The sequence below is a fragment of the Triturus cristatus genome, chromosome 9 (assembly GCF_964204655.1).
Source record: "Triturus cristatus chromosome 9, aTriCri1.1, whole genome shotgun sequence".
In the NCBI taxonomy this organism is placed as follows: domain Eukaryota; kingdom Metazoa; phylum Chordata; class Amphibia; order Caudata; family Salamandridae; genus Triturus; species Triturus cristatus.
In genome coordinates, this window is record NC_140592.1 from 454207989 (window position 1) to 454229501 (window position 21513).

The window sequence follows — 21513 nt, forward strand, 5'->3', positions numbered from 1 at the left end:
TATCAAAGGGTTGATTAAAGATAGAGGCTTGTACTTTAGGTTTAAACCCTGAAATCCTTAAACAAGCATGTCTACGAAGCAGTACACTGGTGTTCACTACTCGAGCTGCTGTATCTGCCTGATCTATGGCACATCTGATAAGTATTGGTTATCAATTTGCCCTCTCGAATAAGGTCACTGGCTTTAGCTTTATGCTCATCAGGAAGGAAAAAAAACTGAGAATGCGTTGTACTCCTTCGGCCCCCTGGTTCAGCGAGGAGCTAAAAGCGTTACGTCTTGTACGTAGACAGACGGAAAGAAGCTGGCGCAAACAGTACCGGGAGGCAGACAGAACAGCCTTAAAAATCATACAACTGCAATACAAGGCAGCCATTAGGGAAGCTAAGGCGAAATTTTACGCCAACTCCATTCTGCAGGCACCCAATGGAACCAGGGCACTCTTTAACATCGTTAGAGACCTCAGTAACCCGGGTTGTATGGCCAGTACTATCCAGCCATCACAAAACTTGTGCAACAAAATTGCCACTTTTTTTGTTGAGAAGGTCAACACTATCGTGGGTGGTTTCGATCAAAATGCTATAGAGCCTTCCACGATTAGCGTAGACATCAGAAGAGAAATTACTCTGAGCCATTTCATCCCCCCTACGGAGGACTCTTTTCATGAGATAGCGCGGGAGATTTCATCAGGATCACCTTTGGACCCCCTTCCGCATAAGATCTGGAAGGAGCTCGGACCCGCCCTATTTTCAGATCTGTGGCAAATTTGCTGCCAATCTCTGAGTGAAGGCATTGTGCCAAGCAGGTGGAAACAGGCAATGGTCACCCCATTATTGAAAAAACCTTCACTTGATCCCTCTGTGCCGGCTAATTTCCGCCCAATTTCCCTGCTGCCATTTCCAATCAAGATCTTGGAAAAATTAGTCAGCAAGTCCCTGTCCAACTTTTTTGAAGAACATCTGATCTTGGACAGGGACCAGTTTGGCTTTCGGCCTGGGCATGGGACGGAAACTGCCTTGATTACCGTTCTGGACAAACTTCGAATGCGTGCCGACAGTGGATGTTCCTCGGTGTTGGTACTGTTGGACATGTAGGCAGCATTCGACACGGTTATTCACTTAGTGTTGCTGGCAAGGTTAGAAGATATGGGGGTGACAGGTCACGCCTTGGAATGGCTACGGTCTTATCTGACCGATCGTCAACAGGCAGTGACATTAACACAGTTTGTTTCCTCCTGGACCCCGGTTCGCCATGGAGTACCTCAGGGTTCAGCTATCAGCCCTATACTCTTTAATGCCTATCTGAGACCCCTGATCCCTCTAATAAAATCTTACGGGATCGAGGTGGTTAACTATGCTGACGACATCCAGCTAATGTTCTCCCTGGAAGGAGAATATGCAGTGCCCATGAATTCCTTCCAGGCCTGCATGCAAAAAGTCTCAGAATGGCTGAGAGCCAATTCATTGCAGCTGAATGCCGGGAAAACGGAGCTACTACACTGCTGTGCAGCGAGACTGCCTAAACATCTCTCGGGTGAGTTCCGACTTTTGCCGGAAGACGCCCCGATACTGCCAGCAAAAACAGTCCGTAACCTGGGGGTTATGATGGATGAAGACCTCCAGCTGCAATCCCAGGCGAACAAGACCATAGGCACCTGTATTGCCCTACTTAGAGCTTTGCGCCAAATCCTTCCGCTCCTCCCTACTGAGACCAGATCTCTGGTGGTCCAGAGTGTGATCCTAAGTAGGCTCGATTACTGTAATTCACTGTTCCTGGGTGCCTCTCGGTACACTGTACAGGGACTGCAAAGAATACAGTCCGCCGCAGCCAAACTGGCCTTGGGAAGACAACGGGACTCCTCAACAGCATTGGCATTGAGGGACCTTCACTGGCTCCCGATCAATAAAAGGATCGAGTTTAAATCATTGGTCATGGTATACAGAGCCCTCCACAAAATCGGTCCTCCCCCTCTGTGCGATAGATTCTCATGGTACGAACCAAAAAGACTTCTTCGGTCCACCAACCATAGTCTGGCAGTGGTTACCAGAGTTAAACGCACTAAGACGGGAGGCAGGGCCTTCAGTACGGCGGCAGCCCGCCTCTGGAATCAAATCCCCCAAGATCTACGCCAAGCCACATCATTGCTGAGCTTTAGGAAGAATCTTAAAACATGGCTCTTTGGCAGAGATTAGAGTGTAACATTCTTGGCACAATGGCAAACGTTCCTACTGTCTCAGGTTTTCTTCTTTAGTCTCTTAGCGCCAGGATGCCCGTAGGGCGACAGAAAGCGCTTTAGAAGAACTTTATACAATACAATACAATACAATACTATACAATACAATTCAATGAGCTTTTAGAGTTCATCATAATGAGTTCTATCATATCTTGCCAATAATGCCTGGGCATTGACAATGCACCAATTATTAGCTGCTTGTGTGGCTATCCTTTTTCCTGAAGCATCCAATAATTTGGACTCCTTATCAGGAGGCGGGGCATCCCCTGTCGTTTGAGAGTTAGCCCTCTTACGAGCATTGGAAAAAACCAAAGAGTCTAAAAGTAACTGGCATTTGATATAGACTGGGTCATTAGGTGCAGCTCTGTATTTCTTCTCTACCGCGGGAGTGATGATCCTAGCTCCGACCGGATCTTTAAAGATATCCCCAGTATGTTTAAGCATGGCCTTTAACATTGGTAAAGTTAGGGTAGCCCTTTGGGATGAACTCTAAACTCTCCTTATGAAGCTCTACAACATGGTATTCTGCAGCCCTATTGTGGAGCTCAATGTACCTAATGTTATCTGGAGGGGAAGGTCTAGAGGGATACAAGTCAGGGTCATTATCTAGTTGAGGGACATTATAATTAAGGCTCCCAGTTTTCAGTTTTTACGGATTTTTACAGATCCATACAGACTGTCTGCATTTATTTTTAAAAGTGGATAAATACAGAAAATTGTGCTTTTTTGAAGTGACACTCCATGCTGTCTTTCATGAATTATAGTATAGGCCAGCAACTGAGCAGATGGACAGCATGGTACATTAGAAAACAGGATGAAACTTCTTTAAATAAGGGCATATATCAACATACCTTTATGGTATAATTGTAGCATTTACCAGTGGATGTATTGCTATGTAATATTTAGCAGCTTAAGTAGCTAAAACACGACAGGCATCAACGTATGAGTGTGCGTCTATCAGTTAAATAAATATGGAAATGTACAGGTTTTCAACTTCATTTATACACAAAACACAACATAAATATGGATAAATACAGATAAAATAGCCCAAAAAAAATATGGATTAATACAGACGGAAATGTTAAAAAAAAAAAAAAATGAATACCATAAAACCGGGAGCCCTAATTATAATGATCCCATGGATCAGGATCGAATGGTACGTCTTGTGGTGCATAGGCATCTAAATCATCATCATCCCCTGTATCCTGTGGTCCAGGTGATGATGGTGTAGGGGAATGTGTAGGTGAAATAAGTGGGTCTTCTGAAATGTAAGGAGAAGAAGAGCCAATAGCCACATTTTTCTTTTTTAAAGAAATGTGGTAGTCCTCTGAGAAGCCCATTTTCCTCTATTCAGGAAGTTTGGCATGAATATGTCCAGTTTCTGGATGGATTGCGATTTCCTTCTGTTTTGGATCCGGTGGATTTTCGGTCCGAGAGCCTTTAGTCGCTGTACTTTCTTTAGATGCCGGTTTTGGTGTCTAAAGTTTCGGCATCGAAGATTTAGCTTTACGCAAAGGTGGCATGCAGACCAGAAGGTATTTCGCTTTCGACGCAGAAGGTTTCGGGTTGGCACCAGCGTGGGGATGGGTCAAGCCCAAGCCGGAAGGCTGTTTCTGTTTCGGCGCCGAGCCCGAAGGCGGGGTGCTCGAAACTTTTTCTCAGTGCCGACCTTGACCCGAAGGCAGAGGAGGGACCAGAGCCTTTTTCTGATAAAGGAGATGGTAGGGGAACGATGGCTCTTTACTCCTGGTCCGTTGTGCCGGGGTGAGGTCTTCGGCATCGGAGTCCGTGTCGGATACGGAGACGTGCTCCTCCTCCATCTCGGCTTCCTGCGCTTGCGATTCTTTGTGTGCGTACTCTTCTCCGAGGAGGTTCGGCGCAGGGCCGCTTTGCTGGTACATTTCGTGACATCGAGCCAGACTATCACGGAGGGTTTTCTTCGACCGAAACGACTGGCACGCGTTGCTGTCTTTCTCGTCGTGTTCCGTGGATAGGCAAAGGTTGCACACTTCGTGCAAGTCGGTGCGCGGGAACTTAGCACGACACCCTGGATACAACTTGAATAGAGTCCGTTCCATCAGCTGCGACCGATCCCGGCGCAGGTATGTCCAACGGCCTTCCACGAATGTTCCGATCAAAGGTTTTCAAGAGTAAATGATACGCGGAGAAAGTGAAATGTGATCGATTAACAATACCGTTGAGGGTAGTAGATTGCGCGTCGAAGGGGGCCTGAAGGAACGGAGCCGAACCAGAGCACAATTCACATCCGAACCAGATGGTGGAAAAAAAAAAAACAATGGAGTTGAAGCCCGTGCGCACAGTCACCTAAGGGAGAAGTCACCTACCTTGTGACTGGAAAGACTTCTTCGAAGAAAAACAAAGTGCAAACATCCGGACCCAACACTAGATGTCGATCTATGCAAAAGAATATGATCTACAGCTCATATGCCTCGAACATAAAATATATTCAGATATGCAAAGTATTATATGCTATTTATTACCATTGTTTAGTGTGGGGAGAGGATATGAATTAACGAGAGGTGAAGGTTCAAAAAGGTCTTAATGCCTTCATTAGCCAATCACATTTTATGAAAAGTCAAGTGACTGACAGAATTTGAGCGTTTCCACGTTGAGAGCTTAATGGCCAAGACATACATGGGAATTAACCTTTTTAGATACACTCAACACCTTTTTCAGGCATAAAGATCTAAACATCTACTGAACGGATCGACACAATCAAAAAAAGAATGCTTAGAGCAAAGTTCAACCTTCATGTCAAGTTTGGTGTAAATCTGCTCAGCGAATCTTGCTGCATCAAAAAAGTTATAAGCACACAAAAACCATTTTCGGGGGAAGTGAAACTGATCAATAACTAGAGAGTCGCTATCACAATCTCCTCACCAGGAGTGGCAAGAATTTAGAAATACATTCCTTTCAGCCCCAACTACTAGACTGCAGAATAATGCACAGCATATGAATGTAAAATATTTCATGCTAATACATATACATATAAATATATGCACAGAGATATATATAGCCATAATAAATTAAAGAGAAAGGAAAGTAAGTGTGATATACTTACAACGGCTATGCAACAGAAAATAAAATAACATGAAATTCACCTTGAAACGTGAACACCCAGTTTCCCCTTTCAACACCAATGTAATTGTAAATTATGCCAAACAGGTTTTGTAACATAGGACAAAAATATACAACCTCAGGAATTTCATTTACATGAATTATATATGATCGGAAATCAAGTTTTAAACCACAAAAGCATGCAAAACCAACAATCAATATACAGAGTCCTATCATTCAATGACACACAAGGGCGCTATGAGTAAAATACCATAGGGTGAGAATAAAAAAAAATACCAATATATTCCCACCCAAAACATACGATTCTGCATTTACCATTTCTATTTATTACCGCTTTGTTACTTAGTCATGTGACAAATGCACAGCCATGAACATGCTCATTCACTTTCTCTTTGATGCCTCATAATCACCTTTTACAACTGGTGGTGCTACGTTTTGAGTTAGTACACCATGTTGGGAGATTCGGTGAAGGTAGTAACTTGCAATTTGTGTAAGTGTGTTATGGGTTACAGGTAAGTGATTACGATGGTGCGGAAGGGTGAGACTAAAGACATAACTTAACTTTTGAATTTCCAATATTTTCAGATGCAGGTGTATATTGAGAAAGGGAAGTGTGGGGATTTTTTTTAAAAAGTGGATGGGTGTATGATGGTAGGGTGCGTTCTGTTATACTCTGTGCATAGAGACTAAAAAGAGTGTGGGATCTAGGACAGTGTGGGAGGGGAATAATGAAGGGACATGGGAAAGGGGTCTACGATAACCAGGGCAATGGGTCTATGATGGTATTTGAGTTAATTGTGGTTAGGGTGAGGGGGTCTATGATGGTGAGAACACAGTTACTGTTTGACGGTGTCAGTGTATGGAGTGTGTGTATTATGGGGGTTGTCAGATGTTGGGAGTGTTAGAAGATGCTACAAGGTAAAGATGTTTGGCACAATCAGGGCAGTTATAAAGAGAACAAAATGCTAATTAATGAATACATACTTTTGCTATGATCACTTCTTTCCGCAGGATCTTCATAGCATAGTAACGGCCAGAAGCCTTTTCTCGGACCAAGATTACTTTCCCAAAGGTGCCTTTTCCTAGTAGTTTCAGGTAGTCAAAATCATTCATGGTCTGAAAAACAACAAACAGGCACGAAATAAGGGAGCTGAAATTTCACTCAAATCCTTGGTATTGCATCTATTTGAAATATTAGGTTAACAGCACGGACCCCTGTGCCACAATACTTATAAAGAACAGAAGGCAGATCAAACTGTCCTATCTCACTCCCTTCAATCCCCCGCTGAAGGTATTGAAAACTTCAGTTTATCACTGGGCAAATGCGTATAAAATTGTGAACTGCAGTGAAAAAAGAAGAAATTTGCCAGGAAGATCATTTGTGCAGTTTGAAGCTTCCCTTAAGGCTTAAGGAGTGCTGTAATGAGTGCAGAGGGCAGGGGCTAGATACGGAGGGCGAGGGCTGAGTGCGGAGAGCAGGGGGTGGGTGTGGTGGGCGGTGGCTGGGTTAGGAGGGTGAGGAGATTTCTGTGGTGTTTGCTATACAATCATTCATTTCAGAAAGAGTGCACCTTCCACAGCAACTCTCCCCTTAGAGCCTTGTGGCATTTCCCTTGCTGGACACAATGAGGTGCTGAGGCCCTCTCTGTTGTGCAGCCTGCCGGTGTCCCGGAAGCAGCTATGTTAGAAAGGTCAGTTCTGGTGGCTAAGGCAGAGGTGTTGCCAAGGCTCTACTGTATTTTGGATGAAGCAGTACCAAGGGCCTGTGCAGTCTCAGTCTCCTCCTTTACCTTTTCTAGGACTTTGACGGTCAGCTCCCCCATTATTAAGACCTAGTCAAAAAGTCATCTTCTATATATTTATTCATGGTGCTTGAAACGTAACCAAACATTTCAATGACAAACTAAACTGCCTCTGCCACATGGTGTGTGTAAATTATTTTGTTCCTCATCCATATTAATGTCTACCTTGACAGCTTGAGGTGGTTGTACGATGTCTATCGCTTATCTATTCATGAATTCCTCAAAGGCCCCTTTGCTTTCTGATCAGTTATTCAGTCTCTACCCATAATGCCCTTTACTTCCTTTCAATGTCAAGTATGTTGAAGGCCTATTTGTTACAACAGGACTTTTCTTTCAAGGGTTTTGGTCCCTCTTTCCCCTTTCACACTTCATCCTCCACGGAAGCCCACCTAACACCTTTCAGCAGATCCTTACCAGTAGCGTTTTCTCATGACCCAATAGGACTGGGCATATCCAGGTTTCCTTCATCTCCTTATTTTTTTCGCATTGAGGGCTTAACTTTATGCAGTTCTATTTATTCACTTAAAGGCTTTGGAATCTTAACTGGCAACTTATATGCCCTATTGTGTGACAGAACCAGAGGTATTTTGCTCTGCGGCACTGTAGGATTAGGGTCCTTAACGTGTGTCAAACCTGGTGTATGCACCGAGCCTCCTCGTCCTCGATATTATCTAAGAAACCCATCCCCTGCATTGACAGAGCATTACTCTTCTGCCTCTGCATCTCAGAGAGCCCCACCATCTGCCATTGCCCAGTGAGAAATACCTTGTAGCTGTGTATTAAGTATCTTCTGTTAAAAAAGGAGCAGACAAAACAATCCTATGATTTATCATCCACTGGCAGGCAGAACATACATACTGGATGCCATTAAGGACTAACTTCGTATGACAGTTGCGACAACTTGAAAAGCGTGCTCAAACTAAAAAATGGAATTGAGGAACCTCCGGGACCCCACCATTATCAACTGTCATTCTCCAACTAAGTCGAAGCTCCCCCTGGAAAATCCCCCAAAAACTGATCCAGCATCAAGATCTAAAGTCCCTCGAAGTTTTAAATGTTCGATCGAGTTCTCTCGACAAACTCTGCTGACTTCACAGGGAGTGCTCTCAGTGCACCATCAAACCAAACGGTGGAATTTATTATTTATTTATTTTTTTAAATAGTGGTCAGGTAATGGGGCATTGTCATACTCGGCTCGCCCTGGGTAGACACTCACCAACAGCAGAAACAGGTTTTGTACGCCAACTCTTCCGGACAAAACCACTAGATGGAGGAATTATGCACAGCTTATGAACCTACAAAGGACCTCAAGCATCAAAAGTTTGCATTTATTTTAAGATTATGTGTGGACTACCTAACCGAACTTGGGAAGCAGGGAAAACATTACCTCTAGAAACATCAGGAATGCAGCTTGCTGGCTGTGTTGATGATTTATTGGTGGTGCACTCTCTCATGCTATCAAGCACTGAGTTCAAAACAGGAAAACCGGTTTGTATTCGGAATACTTTTAGTTTAAGTGGATGCATATCATCACAATGATTAGTTTTCTGAAATCCCAGAGACCTCAACTTTGAGTAAAGTTGTTTTCCTCATTGAAGTTGGTAATTGTGTACATACATTTATGGAATGTAACGTGCATCACTATTCTGTTAGTTTTGTGACCAAGGGAGATTTGAGGGTTACATGTGAAACAAGCTGAAAACGGATGGCTATAGGTAAGTAACTTTTTTTTGTGCGGTGTTTGTTTCACATGCAGTGCAGCAGTGGGTAAAGCAGTGAACGCTTGATTTTCTAATGCAGTAGATAAAGCAAAGTAGAAGATGACCAATATTTTTTAAATTGCCTGACAAAAGTTGTCCACTCTCCTAGCGTTTAGGTCTACACAATAATGCTGAATTAATTTATTGGCAGAAGCCAATGTTGCTGCTCTGCAAATGTAAGTTAAACAGAAGTTTCAACATTGTAGTGACCTTCTTAAAAGTGGAAGGAAGGTGTGGTGTACTTTTTACTTTTATGTGTACGATTGGCCAGCACATAGCAAATACGAATGCATCTAAACAATCCTTCTTGCTATTCCTGATTTAAAAGTAGCACACCACTTACATGGGAGGGCAGATACAAGAAACGGTCTTATTTTCTTAGAACGTTTAGAACAGGTAATATACATATCCTCGGAATAAGGAGTGATTTTGTAGTGGACTTCAAACCCCTGCCTTAGAACTCGATTGAAAAATCATATGATTCTGGACAAAACAATCAAAAAATCCTGTGCCCAAACTGTATATATATAAAAAAACATAATTCAAAGACTTAATGTACAGCCCTCCGAAGGTGGTAGATAACTACCAATACCTATATAGAATATAAGCACCCCCTGACACAGTACAGATAGCCATCTCTCTGCAATATTCTTGGAATTAGAAGGGAAAACAATTGTTGGCAAATTAAGGGATTTGTGTTATGGAAAAAAATGGGGACAGCTTTAAGTAAAAATCTGTGGTTTACACAGGATACTCTTCAATCTTCATTTTTTCACATGACTAAGCCTGCAATTCACTGACTTAACAATTAGATAACAGACACAAAAAGATTACTTTCCATAGTTCTCGCAGAACACATTTGTTCGAAAGGTGGGCCTTCAAGTCATCACAACATTTAATTCACACACTGGCTATCCAAGCGTCCTTGGTAAAATTACTGTTAAACGTTTCTCCACAAAGGCTCTTACGCAATCCTAAAAATGGATGCACTTTGCCTACTTTGTAAGAAGGCTGCAGTAACTTCGAAATCAGCTTACATTATTATGTGAAAAGGAAACCTGAATTTTATGATGTAAAATGCTATTTGTTAAAGGCCTGCACAGGTGCAAGCATGAAGTAGATCTATACTGCGTGCAATGCAGCAGTTCGCAAAATAAGCTTTTTCTGGTGGATTAACGTTTCACGTTAAGCTTTCTTAAGAACGCCCAAACATTCTTTGGAAGCTGCAAGTAGCCAAACTCTCAGGGGCCGTATCACAAAGGTCACTATTGTGAAGAGTCAAAACCTTGCCTCTCTATTGGCTAAGCAAATCTAACTGATGTAGTGACTTCCAAAATAGATGGACTAACTTAATAAAAAGAAAAGAAAACCCTGGCTGGTGAGACCAGATTGATGCCATTGAGCATCATTGCCTGAGGAGCCTAGCACATCTTGCGTATTACACATGAAGGAGGAGGAGGAAGAGGTGGCAATCTATCCATTAAGATTTCTTCAGAGATAAGAACCAGGATACATGGACAAGAAAAACTGGGATTTTGTGTTGTCACTCATGTTAACACCCAACGTTTTGTAAATCTCTTTATTACTGCTTATGTTATCTGCGAAATCACACTCCACTCCAGGAGAGAACAGTAATGGCTCAGTGCAGAGCATTAAACCAATTACTTACTTCTGAAGCGGGTTTTGCACCTTGGAGCTCTTCGAGATAACAAACCAAGCGCTACTGTGTCATCAAATGGTTGGGACAGGAATAGTTTATTAATCTTTTTCCTGCTGAGCATCAACCAGGGCAAAGTCAGTATGACTCACTAGGTCACCGAATGTAAGCCAACAATGTCCCCTATCATGGTAGTCATTTTAGAGACTTTTTATTTGCAAAACCATTGATGCAGGCAAGTAACTACTTTCTTTTGCAGCAGAAATCTCTTCCAGATTCACATGCTGTGGATTGACTATTTAGCAATATATTTTACCTTCTGGAATATAGCCCGAAAATGGAAAAGAGCTAAGTAAATGTTTAAGCAGTGTCTGGCCTACAATAGTTCCTTTTCTTGTTTCTATACATACAGTAGTGTTTAGGAAAAGTGTGTTTTGATGACTATGTCACTTCAAAGCATGTGTTGCACTGATATATTAGCCATAATCCCAGAGTTGCCCCTTTCTTTCTAGAGTATTTGGTGCCGGTAGCATACCCTCTTGAAGCCATTCACCTGGTTTTCTCTCTACCTCAAAAGGTGGTTTTGGTCTGACTGGGCTGCTGCCAATTTGTAGACTATGTGACTCCCTGCCCTGAAGATTGCCTATGAAACCAAGATGTACAGCTGTATTCTTTGGCCTCTCCTTTTTGTGGAATCTCCTCTTGTAAAGGCACATCTCATAGTTTACAATACTTCTATTACCGTAGCGATTTTGTTTGCAATTTTCATGTATTCTACAGAGGTGGTCAACTTCTTGGCCAAATAAATAACTGCCTCGGAAGGGCATATCCTGTATGTTTGACTGCACTTTTGTTTAAAACCAGAAATGCACAACTATGCAAATGTACACAAAACAGCTTCTTTTGTGAGTTGTTTGCTAGCTATGTCCAAAGATTATAAAGATAATTTTAAACATGACTGATATAATCTTCCCCTCTTCTACTGTACATTTTGCCTGCATCTAAAATTCTCAAAGGAGGTTACTTAATCAAGTCCTCCATATCATCATATTGTTGGAGAATGTATCTATCAAAACAATGGAGTTGGCTATGTGCCCTTGAATACCAGCAGCTCTCTCCATTTTCCTGCTTACACCCTCCAACCTCTTAATATCTTAAAAGCGGAGAATTCTACCCTTTTTCTTGCACAGTGAAACAGATTCCGCTTGTGCTTTCATGTACTGTTGGTCCTAGGTGGATAGAACCGTTTTTGAGGTATATTGTCTGCTTTGCTTCAGAAAGCATGGAAGCATGGGGAGGTATTGACATCTATGAAGAGAGCCTAGCATTTCCAACAGGAAACAGGGCTCACATTCTACGTACTTTTGGACACCAACTCATCTGCTGCTCTTTTGACTGCCTGAAGCTCGGCCCAGGGACAGCCCATCCTGCACTCATCAGCGACAGGAAGAGATAGGGCAGGGCCACTCAGTTGGCTCGGCTACGTAGATTTATCTGCCCCTATGGACCATTGGATAACGCTTGCCTATTGAGGTTTGTGGAACTTTGCCCCTCTTGATTTGATCACTGTTCAACTGCGACCAACGTTAATCTCTCAGTTAGGTTTTTGGCTCAGACTTGGGGTAGACTGAGCGGAAGGGGAAAACCTAATTAGTGAATTGCTTAGTTTTGTTTGGTACTGAATGTATGTTCTTTCTCTTTTTTAAATCTATTGGACTTGATTTTCACTTTAAGTGAGTTCTGAAGTTTAATGAGCACTTAGGCTGTGAAAAAATGGGGAAAACACCCAGGGACAGCAACTAAATCATCTAACAAAACACTTGCATCCATTATAAATTACATTACGGGTGCCATGGGGGCGAGAGAAGGATTATGTTACTTACCCAGTAAGCATCTGTTCTTGGCATGTAGAGCTGTAGATTCACATGCTTTGCATTGTAGATTCACATGCTTTGCATACTCCTGCCATCCAGTGTTGGGTCCGGATGTTTGAAAGTTGTTTTTCTTCGAAGAAGTCTTTCAAGTCACGAGGTAAGGTGACTCCTCCTTTCGGTGATAGTGTGCATGGGCATCGAGTCCATTGTTGGATTGTTTTCCCGCAAGAGGGTGAGAACTGAGTGAGTGTAGTTAAAATATGGCTCTGTGTAGATGATGAAAAAAATGAAAACTGCAACAACTACAGGTACCCGGGGAGGAGGGTGGGCGCATGTAATTCTTCAGCTCTACATACCAAGAACAGATGCCTCCTGCGTAAGTAACATAATCCGTTCGAGGCATGTGTGCTGTAGATACACATGCTTTGCATAGACTTTATAGCAGTATTTTCCCAAAGCGGTGGCTAACCAGTAGATGTTGTAGTTGTCTGGAAAAGTGTTTTTAGTACTACTTGCCCTACATTGGCTTGTTGGTGTGCTAGTACATCATCACAAAATAGTGTTTGGTAAATGTGTGTGGTGTAGACCATGTTGCTGTTTTACAAATGTCAGCTATAGGAATGTTACCTCAAAAGGACATAGATGCCCCTATTTTGCAAGTGGAATGCGCTCTAGGGGGTCTAGATAAAGTTTTTAGCTTTTGCATAGCAAGTTTGAATGCACTTAACAATCCATCCTGAAATGCCAGATTTAGAAATAGGATTGCCTTTGTGAGATGGTGTAAATGAAACAAATAGTTGCTTTGTTTTAAGAAAATCTTTTGTTCTTTCTATATAATACAATAAAGCTCTTCTGACGTAAAGTGTGTGACAAGCTCGTTCAGCTACTGAATCAGGCTGAGGAAAGAACACAGGTTACTAAACTGATTGGTTAATATGGAAAGCACAAACCACTTGGGGAAGGAATTTGGGATTGGTGCGAAGAACTATCCTACCTTTATGGAGCTGAAAGAAGGGTGCTTCTAAGGTTAAAGCCTGTAGCTCACCAACTCTTCTTAATGAAGTGATTGCAAATAGAAATGCAACTTTCCATAAGAGAAACTGCAAAGGACACTTATGTAGTGGTTCAAAGAGTGGGCCCATAAGTCTTGCGAGTACAATATTAAGATTCCACACTGGTGCCAGTGGAATTCTTAGTGGTATAACTTGTTTCAAGCCCTCCATAAAGGCTTTGATGACAGGAACTTTGAACAAAGACAAATGCGGTCTGTTTTGCAAATACGCAGCTACTGATGCAAGGTGCAACCGAATAGTTGTGTAAGCTATCCCACATTGCTGTAGGTTTAGAAGGTAAGAGAGAATATTCTGAACAGAAGCATCTAGAGGTAGAAGTTTATTGTTATTGCAGTAAACAAATTGTTTCCATTTTGCTGCATAGCAGGCTCTGGTAATAGGTTTTCTAGCTTCTTTCAGAATAGTCATTCAGTCTGGTGGTAAGTTTAGATATCCAAACACTATGACTTCAGGAGCCAAATTGCTAAGTTTAGCTCCTTGGGATTTGGATGCTTGATTTCTCCATGGTTCCGAGTGAGGAGACCGAAGGTGAGATGTAGCTTTTGATGTGTAAATACTGAGAGCTCTAACAGGGTGGTGTATCTCAGTTGACGGGCCCATGTGGGAGCTACCAAAAATCAGTGTGAGTGAGGATTGTCTGAGTTTCTGAACCACAAACGGAAGAAGTGGGAGAGGCGGAAAAGAGTAGGCAAATATGTCGGACCAATTCATCGATAGGGCATTGTTCTTGGATAGCTGGGGCGGGAACCTGGAGGTGAAGTTTGGACATTGTGCGTTGTCTACTGTGGCGAACAGATCTATTTGTGGGTATCCTCATTGTTGAAAGTATGGAAGGAGAACTTGGGGATGAAGTTACCACTCCTGTATTGGTTATCTCCTGCTGAGGTCGGCAATTTGACTGTTCACTCCTGGGAGGTGGTCTGCCAGAAGGTAAATCTTGTGATGGATTGCCCATCTCCAAATTGTCTGAGACAGGCATGACAGTTGAAGAGTGTGTGCCCTCCCTTGTTTTTGTACATAGTACATCGCTGCCATATTCTGTGTGTGGACTAGGGCAACTTTGCCTAGGAGATGAGACTAAAAAGCTTTCAACGCTAGAAACACTGCTAGAAGCTCTAAATAGTTGATGTGAAAAAGTTTGTGTCTGTCGTCCGAGAGACCTTGAATTGTGTAATGATGGAGATGCGCACCCCAACCAGTGAGAGATGCATCTGCTGTTAGCACGACTTGTGGAACAGGGTCGATGAAAGGCCGCCCTTTTGATAAATCTTGTGGGTTCCACCACTGCTGAGAGCGATGGCTGTGGCTGTCCACCAACAGTAGATCAATGGTGATCAATTGACCCTGTGACTGACACGCTAAGCATTCTTTTAATGGATGCATGTGTCATCTTGCATGAGGTACTATTGCAATGCATGACGCCATCATTCCTAATATCTGCATGAAAGTCCTGGCTGGTAAGGTGTGGTTGGTTTGGAATTGCAGCAATAGAGTTTGGATATTGGAAATTCTGGCTGCATTGGGAAAGGCTAAAGCCGTGTGAGTGTTGAGAGTGGCTCCTAGATAAGATTGCATCTGTGAAGAATGTAGGTGAGACTTTTGAATGTTGACCGTGTAACCTAATTGGTGGAGTAGGTGTAGCGTGGTCTGAGTGTTTTGTCAACACTTTTGGTGTGTGCTGGCTTTGATAAGCCAGTCGGCTAGGTACGGGAAGACATGAATTTGTCGTCTACTGAGATGAGCTGCAACTCACATCAGGCATTTTGTAAATACCCTGGGAGCAGTAGTTACTCCAAATGGAAGTACTTGGACCTGATAGTGTTTGCCTGCTATCATATATCTGAGATATTTGCAATGAGCTGGATGAATGGGAATGTGAAAATTGGTCTTTTAGGCCAGTGTGGACAAAAAAAAAAACACCTTGTTTTAGGAGAGGTAGAACCTGTTGAAGCATTATCATATGGAAATGTTCTGACAATATGTACTGGTTTAACTCTCAGATCCAAAATTGGTCTTAAGGAACCATCCTTTTTGGGAATTAGAAAATAAAGAGAGTAAACCCCTGAATATTGGTGCTGAAACGGAACTGGTTCTATGGCTCCTTTTTCTAAGAGAGATTGCACCTCTTGTTTGAGTAACTGCAAAGGGTCTGACAACAGTTTGTGAACGCGAGGTGCAATGTTTGGTGGATTGGAGGTGAGCTCCAGGCAATAACCATGTTTGATAAGGTCAAGCACCCATTCGGTTGTTATAAACTGCCAAATGGGGAGAAACTGTTGAATTCTTCCCCCGACAGGTGTTAAGTGATGGGGGGGAAGTGAGGGTAAGTCACGGTTTATTAAGGGAAGGGGTGCTACATGGTGTGGCACCTTTACCCCTACCTTTGGCATGGTGTCCTCTATATCCTCCTCTATAGAAACGTCTAGAGGGAAAGGATTGGTTGTTGCCTTTGTAAGAGGAAATATTTGGGTCTGGGCTGTTTTGGACCCTGCTCTGTGAAATGAGCAGCGAAAAGAGCCTCTTTAGTATGGGGTTTGGAGCACTCCCATAGATTTTGCCACTCTGGTGCCCTTTTTAATATTTTCCAAGGATTGGTCGACTACAGGACCAAACAGATGTTCCTTGTCAAAGGGGGTGCTCAACATGGACTGTTGAACTTCAGGCTTAAAACCTAAGACCCTAAGCAATGCATGCCTTCTAAGGAGAATGCTGGTATTTATCTCTCTAGCTGTGGTGTCAGCTGCATCTAAAGCACATTTGATTGAGGAGTTAGAGAGGAGTTTCCCATCTTCAACTAACTGCTGTGCCTTAGGTGTATGTTAATCTGGGAGATATTGGAGCAGTTGCTCTATCTCATCCCAGTGTGCCCTGTCATAGTAGGCCCCATGTGTTTGCGATGCGCAAGTGGTTAACGGCTTGAACAGCCACTCGTTTTCCAGAGGCAATTATAAGTTTTGATTCTTTATCTGCGGAGGTGCATTCCTAGAGGTTTGCGAGTTAGCTCTTTTGCGAACATTGGACACCACTAGGCAGTCAAGAGGTTATTGTCCTTTGATAAACACCGGATCTGATGGAGAGGGTTTATATTTTTTATCTACTCTTGGAGTTAAAATACGTCCTCGGACAGGGTCTTTAAAGATATCATCTGCATGCCTCATCATGCCTTTAAGCATTGGAAGTGTTTGGCTGGACCTGTGTGTGGGCTCAAGTGTTTCAAACAAAGAGTCCTTTTCTAATGTTTCTTTATGTAATGGCACCCCATGATACTCTGCTGCTCTAGCAATGAGCTGTTGATGAGCTCCATCATCATCTGGTGGTGATGGCTTTGCTGAGTAAAGGTCTGGCTCATTGCCTACTGGAGGGTCAATCATGAAATCATTCCGTGGGTCTGCAGGCAAATGAGTATCATCCTCACCATGATCCACATTTTAATCTGTATGTGGAGATCCCTGAGGTGTTATGCGTAAGGGAACTTCAATTATTAACTCTGGAGAAGATGGTGGGATGGAGAGGGTTGTGGGGAAGGATAAACAGGGCTGGTAGCCATGTTCTTCTTCCTCCTTAAGGGACTCAGTAGTGTCCTCCGCAGGAGGCTTGTGTTTTGCTAGAGTTTTAGCCAAAATATGTCCGGTATCAGGATTAAGATAACTTTTCTTCTGTTTGGGATCCAATTTGGCCTTAAAAATATCAAAAATTGGTTCTGAAAGCTCGGGAACACGGTCCTTAGATTTTGGTGTCAAAATCGGCTTGTCTTTGGTAGTGAACTGTTTCGGCTCCGAAGCGTGGTCGTGTTTCAGATGGTAGGGTTTCGGCTCCGAAGCATGTTTGTGTTTCGAAGCGGAGGGTTTCAGCTCTGAACCAGATTTGTCTTTGGAGCCTGATGATTTTGGATCCAAAAGGTAATTTCGGCTGACTCAGTCCCGAGCTGGAAGGCTTCACAGTTTGTTTAGGTGCCGAGCCGAGATGCGTAGGAAACATTGTCTCTGTGCCGGCCTTGGCCAGAATTTTATACAGAAAGCAACGGTATACAGGAATTGATACACAATTTATTTTTGAAAAGAGCACATTTTAATTATCCTCTCTCTAGTAAATCAATCTAATAGAAATATATCAAAACATTTTCTTGAAGGAGGAGTCGTAAACATGAAGTTTTGATTGCATACAACGCGACAGTATTCTGAGAGGGTCTACATTGTTGGATAGATTTCCAGTATACTACCTTGACTACCTCCGAGTGGTTCGCCCTGATTAAGTGGGAGGACACTAGTGGAATATACTTGTGGGGTTAACGTATGTGTATAGGTGTTGTGTGTTATGTTTCCTTTTTGTAAATTAGTACATAAGTTTGTATAGATGTTTTGTTATTTCTCGCCTGATTAGACGTCACGTTTTATGTAGATGGCTAAAATGTTTTGATATATTTCTATTAGATTGATTTACTAGAGAGAGGATAATTAAAATGTGCTCTTTTCAAAAATAAATTGTGTATCAATTCCTGTATACCATTGCTTTCTGTATAAAATTACGTTCCATACCCAGGTATATTTAGGGTCAATTGGGTATAACCCTGTTGTTTTCTGCCATTGGCCTTGGCCAGAAGGCAAAAGTGGTGCCGCAGCCTTATGAATTTTGAAAAAGGATGGGGGGGGGGGGGGGTAAGGGGTCTTCGGGATTCACGGCACCCTGTCCCTGAGGCATGTCTTCGGACTCCAGATTAATTCCGAGCTCGGAATTAGACTCTAAAACGGAGACTGCCTCTTCTTCTGTAGCAGACGCTTCGATCTCTTCTTGGTCGGATTCTTCCCTGAAGATATCCGGAGTGCGTTGGATGCTTTGGCATTGCATCTCACGTTGTCGAGCCCAACGATCGTGTAGTCTTTTTGGACCGAAACGACTTACAAGCATCGCAGTTTTCCTCCTTGTGCTCCATAGAGAGGCACAAGTTACAAACGTGATATAGGTCAGTGTGAGGATATTTGACGTGGCACTAAGGACAAAATTGGAATGGAGTCAGTTCCATCGGCAGAAGACTAAACCGACGCGGCTAGGCCAGACGGCCGCCCACGAGATTTTTCATTGAAAATTTGTCAAGCGATTTGATAAGCGGAGAACTCGGAAACGCGTATGGAAACAATACCGTCGAGGGTAGAGTGAATTGCTCACCAAGGGGAACCCGAAGAAAGGTTTTCGAACAGGAGCACAGCAATACATGTCCGAACCCCATGGCGGAAAAAAAAACAATTGAGTGGATGCCTATGCGCACTATCACCTAAAGGAGGAGTCACCTTAACTCGTGACTCAAAAGACTTCTTCGAAGAAAACCAACTTTCAAACATCCGGACCCAACACTAGATGGCAGGAGTATGCAAAGCATGTGAATCAACAGCTCTACATGTCACAAACAGATGCTTATTGGGTAAGTAACATAATCCTTCTATCGCCCCCATGACACCCGTAATGTAATTTATAATGGATGCTAGGGTTTTGTTAAGTGATTTAGTGGCTGTCCCTGGGTGTTTTCATTTCCCCATTTTTTCACAGTCTGAGTCATCATTAAACTTGCAAACATCCAGACCTAACACAAGATGGCAGGAGTATACAAAGCATGTGTATCTACAGCACACATGCCTCGAACAAACAGATTATGAGCGTGGAAGAATCTTTAAATATTTGCACTGAGAGCGCATCTAGGCCTGCACTATTGATTGATGTTGCAACTTCAGATCCAGCCTTAAACAAATTTGTTGGCGGGGAGACAGCAACTGCAATAGATAGAGGTGTAAGTAACTCTACCCCCATCTCACCATGTGTCCCTGACTCTCAACCTCCTTCGTAACAACTTCGGACACCCAGTTCCCATGCTGGTCCTTCCGGAAAAAATCAAGATGAAAGGGAGTTAAAACCTTGGGCAAAAAAGATGCCCCAGTTCTCAGTACCACTCTGTCTGGGAAAACTGACAGGTAAGAAGGCTGTGGTGACAGTGTCTGTAGTTCGCTCACCCTCCTGGCAGAGGTAATTGCCATCAAAAAAGCTGTTTTGCTAGTCAGCAACCATAGAGGACTGTTGTGCATTGGCTCAAAGGGTGTGCACATCAAGAAAGTAAGGAATAAATTAAGGTCCCATTGTGGCATAGGAAAAGGAGAAGGGTTTAACAAGTGGGTTAACCCCTTTAAAAACCTCTGCACCAGAGGGGACTTAAAAAGTGAAGGCTGATCTGGCATCCTTAGAAAAGCTGAGAGGGCCGAAAGATAGCCCTTCAAAGTGCCCAAAGCAGAGCCCTGCTGGGCAGGGAAAGGATAAACGGGAGGATACATGCTAGGGAGGCAGATAAGAGGGTAATAGACTGCTCTGTACAATATTTACAAAATGTATTCCATAGGCAGGCATATACAAATTTTGTGGATGGATGCCAGGCTGTCAGAATTGCCTTGCAGACTTCGGGAAGAAGGTCAAAAGCGGTCAAATGTCGCCGCTCAATGTCCACGCAAGAAGGTGGAGAGTGGATAGGTTCGGGTGGAGAACCCTCCCCTGCTGCTGGGACAGAAGATCCTCCCCTGCTGCTGCAACAGAAGATCCTTCTGAAGGTGCAGCCTGATCGGAGGATCGATGCTCATATCCAGAAGCTGGGGTACCAAACTCTTCACGCCCAATCCGAAGCCACAGGAATAACTTGTGTTTGGTTGCTGCTAATCTCCTTGAGCACTCTGGGCAGGAGTGGTATGGGTGGAAAGGAATGCAGGAGACCTGAGCTCTACTCGCCATGAAAAGCGTTGCCGGGCGAGAGCCGCTTTGGAAACTCCTAAGCGCAAAACTGCTGACATTATACGTTCTCTTCAGAGGCAAACCGATCTAACCAAGGCTCTCCCCACCGCTGAAAGAGACCTTGAGCCACCTCCAGATTAAGATGCCATTCTTGATCCGCAAGTCACCTTCTGCTGAGTTAGTCTGCTCTGACATTCAAAGAACTGGCTAGATGGTGAACCACCAGGGAAATGCCCTGTTGTTCCAGCCAAGTCCAGAGGCGCAGGGCCCCTTGACAAAGAGTCCACGACCCCACTCCGACTTGTTTGTTGCAGTAACAGTGGTGGTAGTGTTGTCCATAAATTCCTGAACTAGCCTTCCCTTGATGGATGGTAAAAAGGCTTTCAGTGCCAATGGGATCGTCCGAATTTCCAACAGGTTGCTATGGAGCCTGGCTTCCGCCAGAGACCAGAGTCCTCTGATCTCAATTTCCCTCAGATGGCCTCCCCATCCCAGAAGATACACATCCGTCACTACTGTGAGATCTGGAAGGGGAAGGGAGAGGAGCCTGTCTCTGATCCACTTGTGGTTTGTTAGCCACCACTGCAGATCTTTCGCAGTGCCCTTCCAATGGGCACAGCATCGAGGAACTTCAGCTCCACTGCAGAGCCCGCATGCGCCACCGTGCATGGTTCACCAGCAGGATGAAGGAGGCCATGAGGCGCAACAGACTCAGAGTCATTCTCATCGAAATACAGGATACTGGCTGAGACATCAGTGTCATTGCCTGAATATCCTGGACTTGCCTTTCGGGAGGATAGGCCTGAAACTACACCGTGTCCAGAACCGCCCCAATATAAGGGAGCATCTGCGAGGGAGTCAGGTGTGACTTCAGTATGTTGATAGTGTACTCCGGGAAATTCAGGAGGTTCGCTGTAGTCTGGAGGTGGGAGAAAACTGCTTGGGGTGAGCCCGCCCTCAACAACCAGTCGTCGAGATAGGGGAAGACTGAAACCCCTGACCTCTGCAGATGGGCTGCGACCACTGCCATCACCTTTGTGAACACCCAAGTGGTACTGGTGAGTCCGAAGGAGAGCACCGCAAACTGAAAGAGCTTGTGGCCCACCATAAACAGCAGGTAGCGAGGATGGGCAGGCAGAACGGGGATATGAAAATAGGCATCCTGCAAGTCCAGCACTACACTACAGTCTCCCGGGTCCAGGGCAGACAGGACCCGAGCTAAGGTGATGTGAGAAAGTGGCTCTGTATATACTGTT

General features: G+C 43.7%; 1 protein-coding gene across 3 annotated transcripts in view; it reads right to left on the bottom strand.

The window, feature by feature from the left end:
- AKT2 (AKT serine/threonine kinase 2) overlaps window positions 1–21513 on the bottom strand; it is a 686003-nt gene that overhangs the window by 259877 nt on the left and 404613 nt on the right. For all 3 annotated transcript variants that reach the window (XM_085625347.1, XM_085625346.1, XM_085625348.1), the window contains one exon: window positions 6314–6445. In XM_085625347.1, the coding sequence (XP_085481473.1) occupies window positions 6314–6445 (132 nt within the window). The remainder of the gene's footprint in view (window positions 1–6313; window positions 6446–21513) is intronic.